We start from the raw sequence: 16,263 nt of genomic DNA, 5'->3' as shown, positions 1-16,263 counted from the left end.
TATCACCCCATTCGGTGCGTACAAGTACATGAGACTATCGTTTGGGTTGACATCAGCCGCCAGTGTTTTTCAAAAGCTCATAGATGTTTTGTTTGCTGATCTTAAAGGGGTACAAGCACACCAGAATGACATTCTAGATTGGGCAGAATCATTGAAGAAACACAATTGCATTCTAGATAACATCTTGTCCATTCTCACACATAGTGGCATGATGGTCAGAAAAGACAAATGTAAGTTTGCCATCAAGATTTTGTATTACTTGGGTCATACTATCACTGACTCTGGAATTAAGCTCAAGTTTTCTCTGATTGTGATGCTCTGCATTTCTTTTTAGGTCTTGCAGAGTATTATACTTGGTTTGTCTCAGGATATGTAATTGCTGTAAAACCTCTCAGATCTCTGTTACGTAAGGGGCAGAAGTCCCTTTGGGGTGAGGAAGTGTAGATCGCTTTTGACAAAGTGAAGGACTTGATTGTAAATGCAGCTGCTTTCTTGGCTTTCAGGGATGATTGCACACCCATTATCACTGTTGACCTCAATCGTTGTGGTCTGGGAGCAGTTTTAAGCCAGAGGGGGGGTGAAAAAGTGCAAACTGTTACATTTGCTTCCAGGTCTCTCTGGAAATATGAACAACAGTACAGCACCATTGAGAAATTTAAAATCTGTGTCTGGGGATGCCCCTTGTTTATATCTTTATTAAGATTTATTTTCTGAGCTGATTGCCTATCTTGTATGCCTCTACCTGATCTACATAAAGACCTTGAAATGGATTGTGATGTGTTGTAGTGAAGACAGGGTTCTGCTTGCACAAATTGCTATGTTAGCATAAGCGTATTAGAAGTTTAAACACCATTTTGCCACTTTGCAGCTATTGCACACAACACTACATGTAACTGATGTTGTAAGTTAACCTGCTTTATTTTCTACGCATGAGAACGGTCTGTTTTTCACATCCCTAGACTTACACTGCGACTTTAGTCTGTACACTGTGTGCAGAAGTCTTCAAGGTCATCATAACAATGTATGCTGTGATTCAGGTTGATCTGTCTATGCTCTAGACACAACACGCACATAGCGGCAACCAACTGAAATCTAGTGCCTTTAATATTGCATTGCATGTATGATTCGGGCACTTGGAGAAAAAGCTTTACCGAGACAGAGAGCTTTGCTGATCCTGAGATGTGATTCACCTCTGCTGATCTTGGAGGTATGGGGTTCCCCATTCAAGCCTAAGAAACCTATTATTATAAAACCTAGTTCCTAGCAGGGGAGGGTGGTACACAAGGAGCTATATGACCGGTTTCCACTATCATCGCAACATGATTTCTCCCTTTGTGTTTTATGGAATTGTAACATTGCTGATTGTTTTATTTCTAAACATATGCCTGCTTATGTTAGCCAAAATACTGCATCTTAGAGCACATAGTTAAAAATAAACATTTTAAAAATTTTCGTGTCTCTGATTACTCATGAACTGGACTGGTATGAGAAAATAAAGAAAGAGTGTTCTTGATTTCCACCATTGCTGAGAATACCCGGAGTCTCTTGTTCTGGGTTGTCTAATCATTGGTAGCTTCGATGTAGTACGGAGAGCTAATGAGACACTGATACTAGTCGGATAGGGGTTCTGGGTACTGAGTGGAGTATTTTGGCACACCACAATTCACTGAGGTCCTGTGCATGAGCAGAATCCCCGCACCAGTGTGTGTTGCACTTGTGGATGCTGCAAATGCCCATTTAGATAGTGAGTCCACATTTTCAGAGGAGGACTGGAAGAGTGCCTTCCAAGAGGATTACGTTCTTTTTTAGATCAAATTTATTTTGATTGAGTTCAGCAATGTAATACATAATAGCATTTGGACAAATATGACGTTGCAGGTGACTTCCAATCCCATTCTCTACATATGCGTTAGATATCTGATCATTGGGCGCGGATGCCATGTGTCCGTGTGAGCTTGTGAGATAGAAATCTGTCAAGACAATGCAAACTAGAACTCCTGTACCCATACCCCCCTCGAGGCCCTCCCTAACCCCAATGAGAAGGATTAAGTTCTTAAGCAGTTCAGTACATACATAGTCCAGGGTTGGCCTGAAATGATATGCTTACAAGGTGATTTAAACATCTATGCTCAGGTAGCAGGGGAACTTTCTTTAGGCAACGGTTTGGTCCTAAGGAGGGATTTACACATTCCTCCTTTCAGGATACTACAGTCCATTATTTCTAATGTACATCAAGGGTATTTGCACATTAAGACTTCCATGCACATTAAGCAACATTATTGGTGGCTGCTCTAGATAGCCAGGTTGAACACATAGTCTACAAACGCCCAGCGAGTCTTCTCTTGGATAAGCTTAGGAAAGTCAACAAGATGCCCTTGCTGCCCGTGCCTTATCCTGAAGCACCCTGGGACAAATTGGGCCTGATTTTTCAGGGCCATTTGTTTCACTTCCTGGCGAGATGAGATATGTTATTTTGTTAGTTGATTACTACTCCATGTTGTTGTACTTCTCTTTTGTTAATTCTCCTTCTTCAGAAGCAGCTTTCAAATTCCTGGAGCAAGTGTTTGCCATTCAAGGGTTGCCTATATCTCTGGTAACCGACAATGGTTCCCATTTCATTTCCAGTCAGATGTGCAAACTTTTTAGCAATCATGATGACAAGCATTTTAGGGAGGCTTTGTATTGACCGACATCCAATGGCCTGGTGTAAACGGAATATAAAGTCAAAAGGGAAGGTATGCAAACAGCTCCCACAGCTGAACCTGAAGGTAAACGATTTCTCAAACAGAAAGCATTAGAGTATAACACGACACCTCGTTGCACCACTGGGGTTACCCTGTTTTCACGGTTGAGAGGTCATGAATACCATTCAGCTGTGTTCCCTACGTGGTTTAAGGAATGTGTTCCCAATAAAATGGGGGATAACTTCACTTTGAAGGAACAGGTTAGAGCACGAATATTGAAAAGACAATCAAGTATAAAACGACATTTTGATACCAGTAGTGTTGAACCTGACTTTGCTGTTGGAGATCACGTTTTACAAAAAAAAAACTGGTATGGTAAAGGATGGAGATTCAATTTTTTCTTCTCCTGAAAGATTTTTAAGAATAGGTAATGGATCAAACGGAGTTTGGTGAAACTCACACCACAAAAGCAAATAGTATTAAATGCAGAAATGGTGCTAAACCTGTTTGTGATTGAATTCCATGGGTACAGCCAGTTAAGGAAAGCAGGGAGACCAAACCTGGTCAACAAGGTTGATATTAGGAGCACAAGTGGTATTATTCAGGGTGCTGCTTCTCTGTTCAGTGCTGTTGTTGCAAGGTCACGGGTTGTTAGGAGACCTTGTAAATGTAATGATTATGGAATGTAATAATTTTTTAGAAGTTATTTCTGTATTTGTTCCATGCTATTTTTTTTTGGGGGGGGGGGGGGTATAATGTAATATGTTGCATTGTGATTTGCTACGTGTGGTGCAGCTCGTGTGACTTGTTCTATGCTGGAGCTGCACCTCTCCTACTTGTAGTATTTCAAATGTTATGCTGTTGTTTGACTTAGGCCCGTGCAGGTGGGTGAGGATTCCAGTGAACCGGTTAGTTCATCGTAGCATCCGAGCAGGCCGACTGCTGCCAGTGGTGGAACTGTGTGTCTACTTATGTTCCTTTAGTGGGAGGCTGGCAAGCATCATACTACATGGCAGGCTCCAGTACGACTTTGCATCAGCATTTACGTGTGGCCTAGACTAGACCTGTACTGAGGCAAGTTCCCGTCAACATTTGCATTTCCTGACTTAGACAGAAACACCATGTGTGCTGCATGACAAGTGGAGAAACACATTTGTAGTAACTGACCATTGCAAAAACAAACATTTTATACCGGGTTGTTACTCCTACATTCAAACTTAAGGTTAGCTTTATATTTCACTGGGGCGTGCAGTCTGTTCAGTCCAGTCTCAGTGGGGCAGAATCACAGTCGGTCACTTCATTCCTTCCTGCTGGAGGGGGGCCAGTTTGTAGATTAGCACTAGAGAACCATTGCTAAAATTGAACTATTAAGCCATATGCTGTAATGCTTAAAGTAAGACTTTCAGAAAGTCGACATCCGTGAAATGAAAGTTAGTTTGACGGAAACAAGACACTTCCGCAGTGTAACAAGGTCACTGGACCCCCTGTTAATTCTTAGGAAGGCCCATGATGGCGAAATCATACACAAATACATACTGATGATTTGAAAGGTATTTTAGGCGGCATCTGCATTAGTCTCTATGGCACTTGCTATGTTTGTAGATCATGACTATGTGATGAAAATGTGGACTTTTAGAAATATGAGTGCTTAAGTAAATCTGTATAGATATTATTGCTTTTATTTGGAAATTATCTGTCTGGGCCACATCGGCCTCTGCTCCAGTGCAACACGACCCTGTGCAGCCTTAAAATGTGATGTGCAGACGCCATTGTTCTATTTATCATGTCAAACTTTGGTTGGTGTAGAGGCAAATCGGTTAGTACCCAATACTAGTTATGTGGGCTGGATAAGTGAGATACGTTGTCCCGTAAGGATAGCTAGAAGTTAATACTATTAAAGTTACTTGTTTAAGCTAGGATTATATTCACTTGGTCGTGTGGGTGGCTGTTGCCACTGCTGGGACAGTGTGTCTTTTAGTCAAACGGTGAAGCACACAAACACACACCACAGCCAGGAACACATTTACCTAAAACCACCCATAAAAATACATAAATACTAGAAGCATCTGGAGTTACCTTTGGTGACAAAAGATGAGTGGTTGGGAGATGAGGGTCACCCCAATAAAGGTACTGTCAAGACATGAGACATCACCGCCTCGGAAAGGCGCTATTGTATGACAGGGTCTCCACAGTAGGTGGACTGTGACCAATGCACACACTTAAAGTCAATTCTTATATTACCAGATTATTGAACACAAGCCAAGTCAAGCCAGACCAGGAGGTAACGTTTGCACATATAAAGTCAGTGTTTTCAGGCAGATTTAATCAAATTCAAGTCCCGCCAAATAATACCTTTATTAACTCCACCCAACACTTCTAGGGGTTTTCACATTGCTCAGCAGGAGATATATAGTTTACTAGTATTTTGATTCCCATGAGTTAACCACACAGTCTGCTGGGCCTTCCGTTATTCTGAAGTCATTGGGCTTGATTCACAAGGGTAAAAACGTAAACTTTAATGTAAGTTTGTGGTACTTTCGAGTAGTAGCTTTAGAACTGCGGAGTCTCTGCAGATAAAACATGGGACTGCCCTATCTTTTTATGTGCGGAGACTCCGCAGTTGTAAAGATACTAACCCTAAGATATCCTTGGGAATAGCAAACAATCGTAAACTTACACAAAAGTGTACATTTACCTTTGCATATCGGGGCCCCTGGCTGTAGGTTTAAACCCTGGAGCTGCAGCTCTCCACTTCCTTCTGGCAGATCCAGTAGAAACTGTTGATGCATCGCGAGGATGTAAGGGAGACGCTGTCCACTGCTCCACACCGGTCTCCATCCGCAGGGCCTGTGACATTGAACCTGTGGACACAGGGACATTAATGTGAGATAGCAGCTGCCAATAATAATAAGGTGGATTTTTATCATAGAACATTGGACTAAAAGACATAACATGTTAAAAATGTTTTATGACTCATTTTTGTAACAAAAAGCTACCACCTGTTTACGTTTCAACATATCTAGAGATGGATCCCCTAAACTGGGGGACAGCTGCACATAGAAATCAGGGCCAAAGGAACCAGCTTCAACTTGTGCTGCCACTTAGAATATCATGACACTTGCCATATTGCTCCATGTTGGTAGGATTCGATCTTTGGAATCCTGGCTTTATTTACAAGTCATTGTTGTGAGGTGTGTTAGTTCAGAATTAGTTTATGTGGAAAAAGACTGCAAGAACCTGTAGTAAACCGCAACAGAGGTTGAGGGTTTAACAGTAGGTTTTATTGTAGAAGCTGACAACCCAAGCGGAGAACAGGACTATCTGTCGTCAGGTAGAGGCAAAGATGACCAACTGTCCCTAGTGGAATACTCAGCGCAGCTGAACCACATAGAACACTGGAAACCTAAGACTCTGTGGCAGAGAGAACAACAAGCATAGATAAATACAACCTAAGATACTACATATGTCTTCCCTTAAGAAAGTAGTCTAAACACAAGAAGGAAAATGAGAGAAAGAAAGGAAAGAAAAGAGTGCTGAAGAAAGGAAAGGAAAGGAAAGCTGAAACAGAAGGCGGAAACAGAGAAGGGGAAAAGTAAGCAGGGAGAAGAAAAGAAGACAACAGAAAAGCAAGAAAAGCAAGCTAACTCTAAACATATGTGAATAAAAAAGAACTTAAACTCTATACCTATGAGGAACAGACCTAGTACGAGAACTGCGCCTCAGGACCGTTTGTCCCGTACAATCTTGGTTAAAACTGACAGCAGAGGAATTTGTGACAGCAGAGGAACAACCAGGTTCAGGCGGCAAGGAACTTGTGACAGCAGAGGAACAACCAGGTTCACCCGGCAAGGAACATTTCACCAACCGGCTCTTGTTCCACCAATTCCCATTAGCCAGTTTAACGGAGTTCCCTCTGACCTCACGCACTTGAACAGGAGAAGTGAATTTAGAATACCCCTTTTTCACATGAACAGGTTTCTTAATGGAGACAAAATCTCCCGGGACCACATCAATCACCTTAACACTCTTCCTCTTATCAAAATACGCTTTTTGTTTAGATTGAACAGACTCTACATTAGATCTCACAACATCATCATTCCAACATCCACCTTTCACCCACCTGGACATCCAACCCGGACAAGACAAAGTGGAAGCTTTCCGACCGCGTAACAACTCAAACGGAGAGACCCCAGTGGTGGAATGAGGCGTAGTCCTGTAAAACCACAACATGCTCCTCACAGAGCTACTGACAACACAACCATTCTTTAGAGCCCACTGAATGCATTCTCCTAAAACTTTGTTCATGCGTTCCACGAGACCATTCGTTTCCGGATGGTATAAGGAACTCTTCAGGTGTTTGATGCTACACCTGTTCAAGTAATTCTCAACCTCCCATGAGACAAATTGAGTACCATTGTCTGTGACCAGAAGCTCCGGAAACCCTTCCTTCAAAAAGACATCACAAAGGAAGTCAACAACAGTTCTGGCAGTGACCTCCCTGACAAACTTGACCTCGGGCCATTTAGAATAATAGTCCATAAGGACCAGAGCAAACCTAGAGGAAAAATCAAGCGCGTTGAAAGGGCCAACAATGTCCAGCCCGAGCTTCACCCAAGGTGCAGAGGGCAACTCAATGGGGGACAAAGGCTGGGTATGTAATTTCACAACCTTATCACAGCTAGAGCAGATAACACAACCCTTAACAAACTCATCAATCTCTCTATCCATGTGTGGCCACCAGAAGGAAAGACAAACTCTTCTCTTAGTCAAGGTCGCACCTAAGTGCCCTTCATGCGCACACTTAATCAACCTATCCCTCAGGACCAGTGGAGGAACCAACTTGTCATCTCTTAAAAACAAACCACTCTCAATCGTAAGCTCGTCTGCAACTTGTAGAAACGTTTTGAGATCAAAAGCAAGATTCCTTTCTTTAGGCCAACCATTCTTGATAAAGGTGACAACCTTCTGTAAAGTCACATCTAAAAGTAGGGCCTGTCTCCACTCATCCTCAGTCACCGCACACAACTGGGGAAGATCAATAGAAGCAAAGAGGTATTGGTCTTTATCATCCTCATATGTATCAAAATCCTTATCAATCGTGTCAGAGGAACGGGAAAGAAAATCAGCACACCCGTTCTTGTTCCCAGGAATATATTCCACCAAAAAGTCAAACTGAAGTAACTTGGAGGACAACCGTGCAATTCTAGGTGTGAATCCTCTTACATTCTTCCCACTCAGGATAAACACAAGGGGTTTATGGTCAGTTCTAATGCAACATTTCTTACCCCAAAGAAAGTTCCTGAACTTCATTACAGCCCACCAGCAAGCTAGTAATTCCTTTTCGATGACCGAATATTTGGTTTCAGCACTGGACAAAACCCTAGATGCAAAACCCAACGTATTGAGATCACCATCCTTTTTCTGTGACAGGACAGCACCTAACCCCACATTACTGGCATCAACAGTAACCGTACACATTAAAGAGGGTTCAAAATGCTTTAAAATATTAGGAGAAGTCAGTTGTTGTTTCACCCACACAAAAATCTCTTCACATTCATTGTTCCACACAAAAGGAACACCTCTCATTAACATTCATGTCAATGGTCTGAGTTTGGTTGCAAAATCCTTTATAAACTTTGAGTAAAACTCACATAATCCTAGGAAGGACTTCAAATCACTCTTATCAGAGGGAGCCTTGGCCTTAGTGATAGAATCTACTAGGCTAGACTTTGGGAGGATTCCCTTTTGATTTATCATATGCCCCAAATAATCCACTTCACTGGTAGAAAAGACACATTTGTCTCGCCGTAATACTACTCCAACTTCTTGAAACCTAGATAGAACTTCTTTCAGGATGGCATCGTGAGTGGTCTTGTCAGGTGCATGTATAAGTACATCATCTTGGAAAACTGACAAGCCATCAATACCCTTCAACATCTCAGTCATGACTCTTTGGAATACGGACGCCGCTGAGGCAAGCCCAAACGGCATGCGCACATACTGAAAAGTTCCAAAGGGTGACACAAAGGCAGTGAGGGGCCTGGACTCAGGTGTGAGTTCGATTTGGTGATATGCGGATGCTAAATCCAACTTTGAGAAGAACTTGGCATCCTTCAAACTGGCCAACAACTCGTTAATGTTGGGAAGGGGAAACAAATCAACCCAAATCTCCTTATTAAGGCAGCGTAAATCTACACAAACCCTTAGTTCACCATTTTGTTTTCTGGCAACAACCAAAGGAGACAACCACAGGGAGGACTCCACTGGTTCAATGATCCCCTTGTCACGCAAAGTCTATAACTCTTTTCCTAGATCTTTTCTAATGCTGAAAGGTACATTTCTAAGTTTATGTTTCACCGGACAGGCACCATCCTTCAGGATTATCTTGTGCTGAAAAGATTTTATTCTTCCTAACTCTCCTGAAAAGACATGAGGAAATTCATTAATTAGTGCCTCTAATTCAGGACTGTCTCTCACAGCAACTACTTGATTCTTCGTACCAGGCCTGAGTTGCATGCCAAATAGGCCTTGGTGGAACCAGCCTAAGATATTTAGCCCCTTTTCAGCCACGTAAATCTTCCCAAAAATCCTCCTTCCCTTAAATTCTAAAATGTCTTCAAAATATCCTGCTACTGTAATCTCACGTTCCTCATATGAGACTGCTCTTCGATCAGGAGGAAGGAGCACCTTGTTAGGCCATGTTGTACGAAAGAGAACAAGAGTGATCATTGAAATGCGTGCACCAGAATCAACTAACAGGTTTAGCACACGGTCACCAACTTGTACATTAACGTATGGGTCAACACATAGTTCGGGATCACCCGTAATGACCCCATCATGTCTTACAACCACAACCATGTCACACAGATCCTTAGTTACATACTCCTCTTCCATTTGGAAGGTATCAGAATCAACCACACACTTCACAGGATTAGACTTTTGAAATGTTTTGTTCTTCCCCGTCTGACACACTTTGGCAAAGTGTCCCACCCTATTGCAATTTTTACAGGTAACAAATTTAGCAGGACTCCTCCCATTTAGACCATGCGGTCGGTTACCACAACGAAAACAAATGTTTGTTCTATTAAAAAAAGAATTCTGCTTATCGATAGACTGCTGTCCTTCTGCAAACTTATTGAACGGAGGTTTTGTGTCTTTTAACTTTACTGCTGTGACAGCCTCATTCTTCTTTTCTTCTAACTCTTTCACGGAGATTTGAGACGTTTCTATGCTTTTCGCTACTCTAATCGTTTCTTCCAGAGTAGGATTTCCCAAGGATAACAGTTTTTGTTTAATTGTTCTATCAGTACATTTCGCTATGAACTGATCCCTTACTAATTGGTCTGTAAAGTTCTCAAACTGACAGTCTGAAGCAAGTCTTCTTAGTGCCGTTATGAAATTGTCAACATCTTCACCAGTATTTTGTGTGCGTTTAAAGAAATTATGTCGTAGAACTACTATACTGGGTTGAACATCAAATCTTGTTTCAAGTTTTTTTAATGTCTGTTGATAATCATCCAGAAGTTCTCCCTCAGTTAGTACTAAATCTGGAAGATGTTTGTAAATTTCTCTGCCCTCAAATCCAAGAGAGTGTAACAGGATGTACTTTTTCCTTTCTGCACGATATCTGGACGCACCAAATGCGCCGATATAAGTTTCGAATCCATCAAACCATTTGCGCCACTTGATAGGTGGATCTCCAGGTGTTTCTAGGAAATGAGCAGGTGGTAGAACTCCTTGTAAGGACATGGTGAGAGAATCCACAAATTAAGAAAAGTGAGATCAAGATTGTAGGAAAAATACAAGCTAAACACAAGGTAAAGCTGGTGCAGAATGAAGAGACAAAAAAAAAAAATAATCAATTCTGTATTGACAATGTCTCTTATGACGATTTCAGGTAACCTTGACCTGACTGAGTGAAGTAAGTTTTGTGAGGTCACAGCATTGTTCAAGTGTTTTTCAAATAGAATTACTTCGTGAAATTTCCTCTCCTGAGCAAGAAAGTATTGTCTCTTTGTGACGTGTGCAGTAAAACACAAGCACATCACAGGACAGCTGATGCGCTTCGGTCGTGCCAGAAATAACGTGCTGACGTGAAGTGGACGATGCGCTTCAGGCTGAAACGCAAACGTCACAGTTACGCAAATAACAGTGCGTGAGTCACGTAGATTTTCAGTTGCTGGAACGCATCTCCCAACTTTGCGTTCCAGCGCAGATGGCACAAAGCGCAATAAAAAAAAAATTACAATAATCCAGTTCCCCACTCGTAAATTGTTCACAGGCACTTGCGTACAGCATGCGCGGCTTACCGCAATACAGCTACAGTCTTGAAACAGTACCAGATATTGAAGACACTGACGAGACGACGTTTCAACGATGTCGAAGGATGAAGAAAATACTCGATGAGTGTCTTCAGTCAGCGGTAGCAAGATCGTCGATGCCGCGATGCTGAAAATACGAGGTGAAAGTGTTTCTTGTTGAAGAACAGCCTGTTGTTTGCCGAAAGCGTTTAGAAGTAGTGGGTTCGTTTGGGTTGTTCAGCACCCGTCGCCAAAAATACGTGTAGTAAACCGCAACAGAAGTTGAGGGTTTAACAGTAGGTTTTATTGTAGAAGCTGACAACCCAAGCGGAGAACAGGACTATCTGTCGTCAGGTAGAGGCAAAGATGACCAACTGTCCCTAGTGGAATACTCAGCGCAGCTGAACCACATAGAACACTGGAAACCTAGAACTCTGTGGCAGAGAGAACAACAAGCATAGATAAATACAACCTAAGATACTACAGAACCACAATGCATTTGTGAAATTGAAGCAACCCTAGTATCTAACCCACAGACCACCATTATGTATAACCTGTTGCAGCACGCAAGCACCTTCACCTACAGAGGTGGATGGTCAGCTTCGAAGTGGATGTGAATCTTCTCAGACTTAATGACGAGCAAGAAAAAGAGGCACCCTTGTCATCCCTAGAGTATTTCTAGACCAAAGAGCAACATTTGCCATTTAAAACACTTCGTCAAGCCGAATTTAAATTACCTATACCAACGCAATACATCCAAACTCAAGTCCAGGAAAACTAAAACCTCCTCAGGCAGATTTTAAGCAACTGTTTAAATTAAGAATCATAATATAACAAATTTACAGCCAGATTCATCAAACTAAAATCGTCTCGCAAAGGGCCAGATTCTTACAGCCTGATTCATGAAGCAAAATTGAGCTCGCAATAGCTGCGAAAATGCTATCGCGGGCGCAATTTCCCAAATCGGTATTCACCACGAATATAGCGAAATCGCAAACACAGAATTGTGAAATCGCAAAAAGATTCGCAGAATCACGGTAATAGACCATTAGCGAATCGGAAATAGCGAGAAATCACGGAATCTGCGAAAATAATAGTGATTTTGCAATACAATCGGTATTCATGAAAAATCGCAATTAGCGAAAAAACCCAAAATCGCTATTTGTGAGGCGCAATTTAAGGACAACCCAAAGCAGGTGGTAACCATCAAAGCCATTGTAAAAAAAAATCGAAAAACCGTTGGCCAATCAGTAACTGGTGCAGGCCTGACCAAACACACTTAAGGAGAACCAGCATCAGCATAAGGAGTGTCAGAATGCCAGGACTGTACATGGTGGTCAGGCGGCGAAGGCTACATCGAGCAGCACGGAGGAGACGCAGAATCCAGGACAGGATATTCCGCCAGCGGGTCACCCTGCTGGGCCAAACCAGAGAGCAAATATACGCAAAGTACTGCCTGAATGGGGCAATGATCATCAAGCTAATACAGGACCTTGACCCCCTGATGCAGCACCCAACAAGGCGGACCAATGCCATTCCAACACATGTCCAGGTATTGTGTAGCCTGCACCTCCTGGCCTCCGGGAGCTTCCAGGGGATAGTTGCGGCTGCTGGGGGGATATCCCAGCCCACCAGGTCCCGCTGCCTAGGGAGTTTCCTTGACGCAATGCTGACCCAGCTACACCACCACATCAAATTTCCCACCAGCCAACAGGATTTGGATGAGACCAAGCTTCAATTCTACAATGTTGCCCATTTCCCACATGTGATAGGATGCACTGTACCCACATCCACATCTGCCCACCAGCTGCAACGGAGTACATGTACAGCAATCGCAAGTCCTACCACTCCCTCAACATCCAGATGGTCTGCAATGCTAAGACATACATCAAGGACATAGTGGCACAGTACCCGGGGAGTACACATGACTCATTCATATTCCGGCACAGCGGCCTCCACACACGACTGGCCAGGGGAGACTTTGGGGAAGGACACCTACTTGGTAAGTACACTTTGCCCACAATGTCACACTGCGATGAAGTAGCTGCGCTGCACAGGCACTCACCCTCTTCTCCTCTCATTCAGCTAACAGTGGCTACGCCCTCCGTGAATACCTCCTCACCCCATACCTCAACCCTGCTACACCACAGCAATGGCGTTACAATATAGCACACATACGTACAAGGAATTGCATTGAGAAGACTTTTGGGCTACTGAAGAGCAGATTCTGCATACTGCACAAGACAGGTGGGGCCATGTACTACAGTCCTGATGTGTGCTGCCGCATTGTGGCTGTGTGTGCAATACTACACAACATTGCTACCAAGCGCCGGATACCTGTAGACATCTCTGGCAGTGAGTCGAAAGGGGACGACCGGCCACCTGCACATGTGCATCATAAGAACCCAGCTGAAGGCCACAGACGCCGCAACTACATCACAATGAACAGTTTCTAGTGCACCCACTCCCCTCACCGAACAATTCACAATTGCATGCAAATGGAAATAATGACAGGAGGCCGATGTATGATGCAAGAATAAATATTATTGTTGGATTCACAATAATAGTGTTAATTTTCTATCCTTTCTATGCAAGCAGTATTGCCCCATACTGCTGCGAACAAAACACAGGACAGGCTTGTAGTGTCAGCATGTCCCAGCAAAAGTAAATCAAAATCAAGTGCGCCTCCGGCGCGCAGCACCTAATCGTCTCTCCGGCTCCTCCTCTGCCATGGCACGTCACCCTGCAGTGGGCCTGGTGCTGCGGCGTAAAACGGCAACCTGTGAGGCAGACAGGCTGCTCACACTGGAGGTGCCCTCGCTGGTATCGTCCCCCCGACATTGCCTGGCCCAGTGGGATGGAGTGTCAGTACAGCAGTGGTGACGTGCTCCAACACTCGGGCCATCCTCACAGCATTGGATCAACTGCTGCTGCTGCGCCAGGGACCGTCGCGACAGCTTGGACGTCGCATTCCCTATAACATAGTTAGAGCGGGTGTATGCGGACAGCCGCGTCAGTAGCTTCCGGTGGCGGCGGCGGGCGGTGTTGCGCTGGGATATGAGCGCAGCAGTGTTGGCCTCCATGGCTGCCGTCATGCGGTCCATCCTGTCGGCCACATTTGCCACATTGCGGCCAATGTTATGGAGCTGCATTTGGATCGCCCCTTGCCGTCGTGCCTGAAGTTGGTGTATGTGTAGCATCCGATGCTCAATGCTCAAGCCTGGCACGCGCACATCCATCCCCCTCCTGCCGCTGCGTGCATTGTTCGGCTGGCGAGCCCTGCCATGCCTGCTCTGCTGACTGGCCACAGTGGGTGTGCGCAGTGTCACCACAGGCTCTGGACCAGATGTAGAGGGTCCAGCTGGTGGTGGAGTTGAGGTAGGCAGAGGTGCTGCGCCTGATGGTGGTGGCGCAGATGCTGTGGCCCTGGCTGCGGGGATAGGTGCTGCGCCTGATGGTGGTGGCGCAGATGCTGTAGCCCTGGCTGCGGGGGTAGGTGCTGCGCCTGATGGTGGTGGCGCAGATGCTGTAGCCCTGGCTGCGGGGGTAGGTGGTGCGCCTGTTTGTGCAGGATATGTCGCTGTTGGCATCTCCTCGGCATCCTCTGGTTGTTCGTCGATGAGCAGCCTGTCACTGTCGCTGCTGTTGTCAGCGCCACTTGTGAGGGGAAGTGGACGTTCATTAGTTGCATGTATCTGTCACACGTGCAGTTGCTACATGCATGCTGGATGACATTCCCTGACTGGCCTTGGCATTGCGTACTTTGGGACATGTCTGGCTGCATTGGGGTACTTGTACATTGTGGGCAGACTACATGTCCCACAATGCTTCAGGGCATTACCTAATGTGCATGGATGGCATGACTTTGGAAGATTATGGGAGGCTATAGGGTCATGGCCATTGATAGGGGACAGGGTCACAGTCGCATGCCACTTACCATGGCTCTCTTGGGTGGGGCGGGATGAGTCCAATCTGATGACCCCAATGCATGCCTCTGGCTCTAAAGTATCCTCCACGCGGTCCTCCATGGGGGTGTTGGGAGGGACTGTAGGGTCTCCCCCTCCAGTAGCCAGGGTCTTGCCCAGCCTCTCTGCCACCCTCTCCTTGGCACGACCTCGGAGGTCGTACCACCTCTTCTTGAGCTCCTCCAGCGACCTGTGTGCCACGCCCACAGAGTTGACTTGGGTCGCTATCCCAAGCCAGATTCGCCGTTTCTCAGGCTCAGGCACCCTCCTGGATTCTCTCCCAAAAAGTTTTGGGTGGTTCTCAACCACCCCATCAATGAGGTGCTCCAACTCCTGTTCGGAGAATTGGATCTTCCTCTTGCGCCCGGTGTTGCTTGGCCCTGGTACAGCCTCCTCTGCCATTGCTGCAGTAAGATTAGTTGAGGATTTGCAAGTTTGCTGGTGTCCTGGTAGGAGCTCAGTAAGTTGCAGCCTCGAGATCAGCCTCACTGTTCTGAATGGGGGTGGGAACTGGCTGCTTCCTGGTTGTGATGTCATCACTGTGCTCGAAATGCGACTTCCCGTTTTTCCGATCTTGCGATTTTGCGATCTCGCAATTAGCGATATCGCAATTTGTGATATTGCAATTCCTACACAGATGTTGACGAAAACAGCGATTATTCTGCGATTTCCGTAAATCGCTAACGATTTTGCGGCCGCGTGCAAATCGCATTATTTTCTCGGTAAATTTGATGAATGCCGATCTGCGATTTCTAAATTGCGATTCGCTGTAAATCGCAATTTGAAAATCGCAGATTTCGGATTTCATGAATCAGGCTGTTATAATCTGGCCCTTTGCGAGCGCTATTTTTGCATTTGGGATTCATCATCCCAAATGCAAAAATCGCAATTCGAGAAATCGCTAAATTGCGATTAATTGCATTTAACCAATCTCAATTTGAGAGTTCCTTAAATGCATTTCATGAACCATTTTTAAATTGCGAAATCGCAATCTGGGGCCGCTATTTACCGCGAAGTCTAACTACGTGGTAAATAGAAAAAACTTTGAAAAATGCACTAAAGTGCATTTTTCAAAGTTTCATGTTGCGCACACCTCAATTTCAGGGGTGCAAAAGGGTGTCCTTTGGACACCCCTGCACCCTTGAAATCGCAATCAGAATTTGCGAATCGCTAATTGCGATTAGCAAATTGAGATGGTCTTCCCATTCATTCCTATGGGCCTCTAGGCCCATAGGAATGGAATGAATGGGGAGATATTCCTTAATTGCGACTCACAATTTGCGAGTCGCAATTAAGGAATTATTAGAAATCGCT

At 44.6% G+C, this 16,263-nt stretch overlaps 1 protein-coding gene across 1 annotated transcript in view; it reads right to left on the bottom strand.

Annotated features, from left to right (window-relative positions):
• The window catches only part of LOC147700907 (killer cell lectin-like receptor subfamily B member 1B allele A), a 550,617-nt gene that overhangs the window by 14,266 nt on the left and 520,088 nt on the right, over positions 1-16,263 (bottom strand). The window contains exon 7 of the mRNA XM_086929269.1: positions 5,380-5,545. Within this exon, the coding sequence (XP_086785395.1) occupies positions 5,410-5,545 (136 nt within the window). The 3' untranslated portion in view covers positions 5,380-5,409. The remainder of the gene's footprint in view (positions 1-5,379; positions 5,546-16,263) is intronic.

The sequence above is a fragment of the Lissotriton vulgaris genome, chromosome 7 (genome assembly GCF_964263255.1).
Source record: "Lissotriton vulgaris chromosome 7, aLisVul1.2, whole genome shotgun sequence".
NCBI lineage: Eukaryota > Metazoa > Chordata > Amphibia > Caudata > Salamandridae > Lissotriton > Lissotriton vulgaris.
The sequence above is the reverse complement of the archived record's forward strand: the minus strand, read 5'-3'. Positions and strand labels throughout refer to the sequence as shown.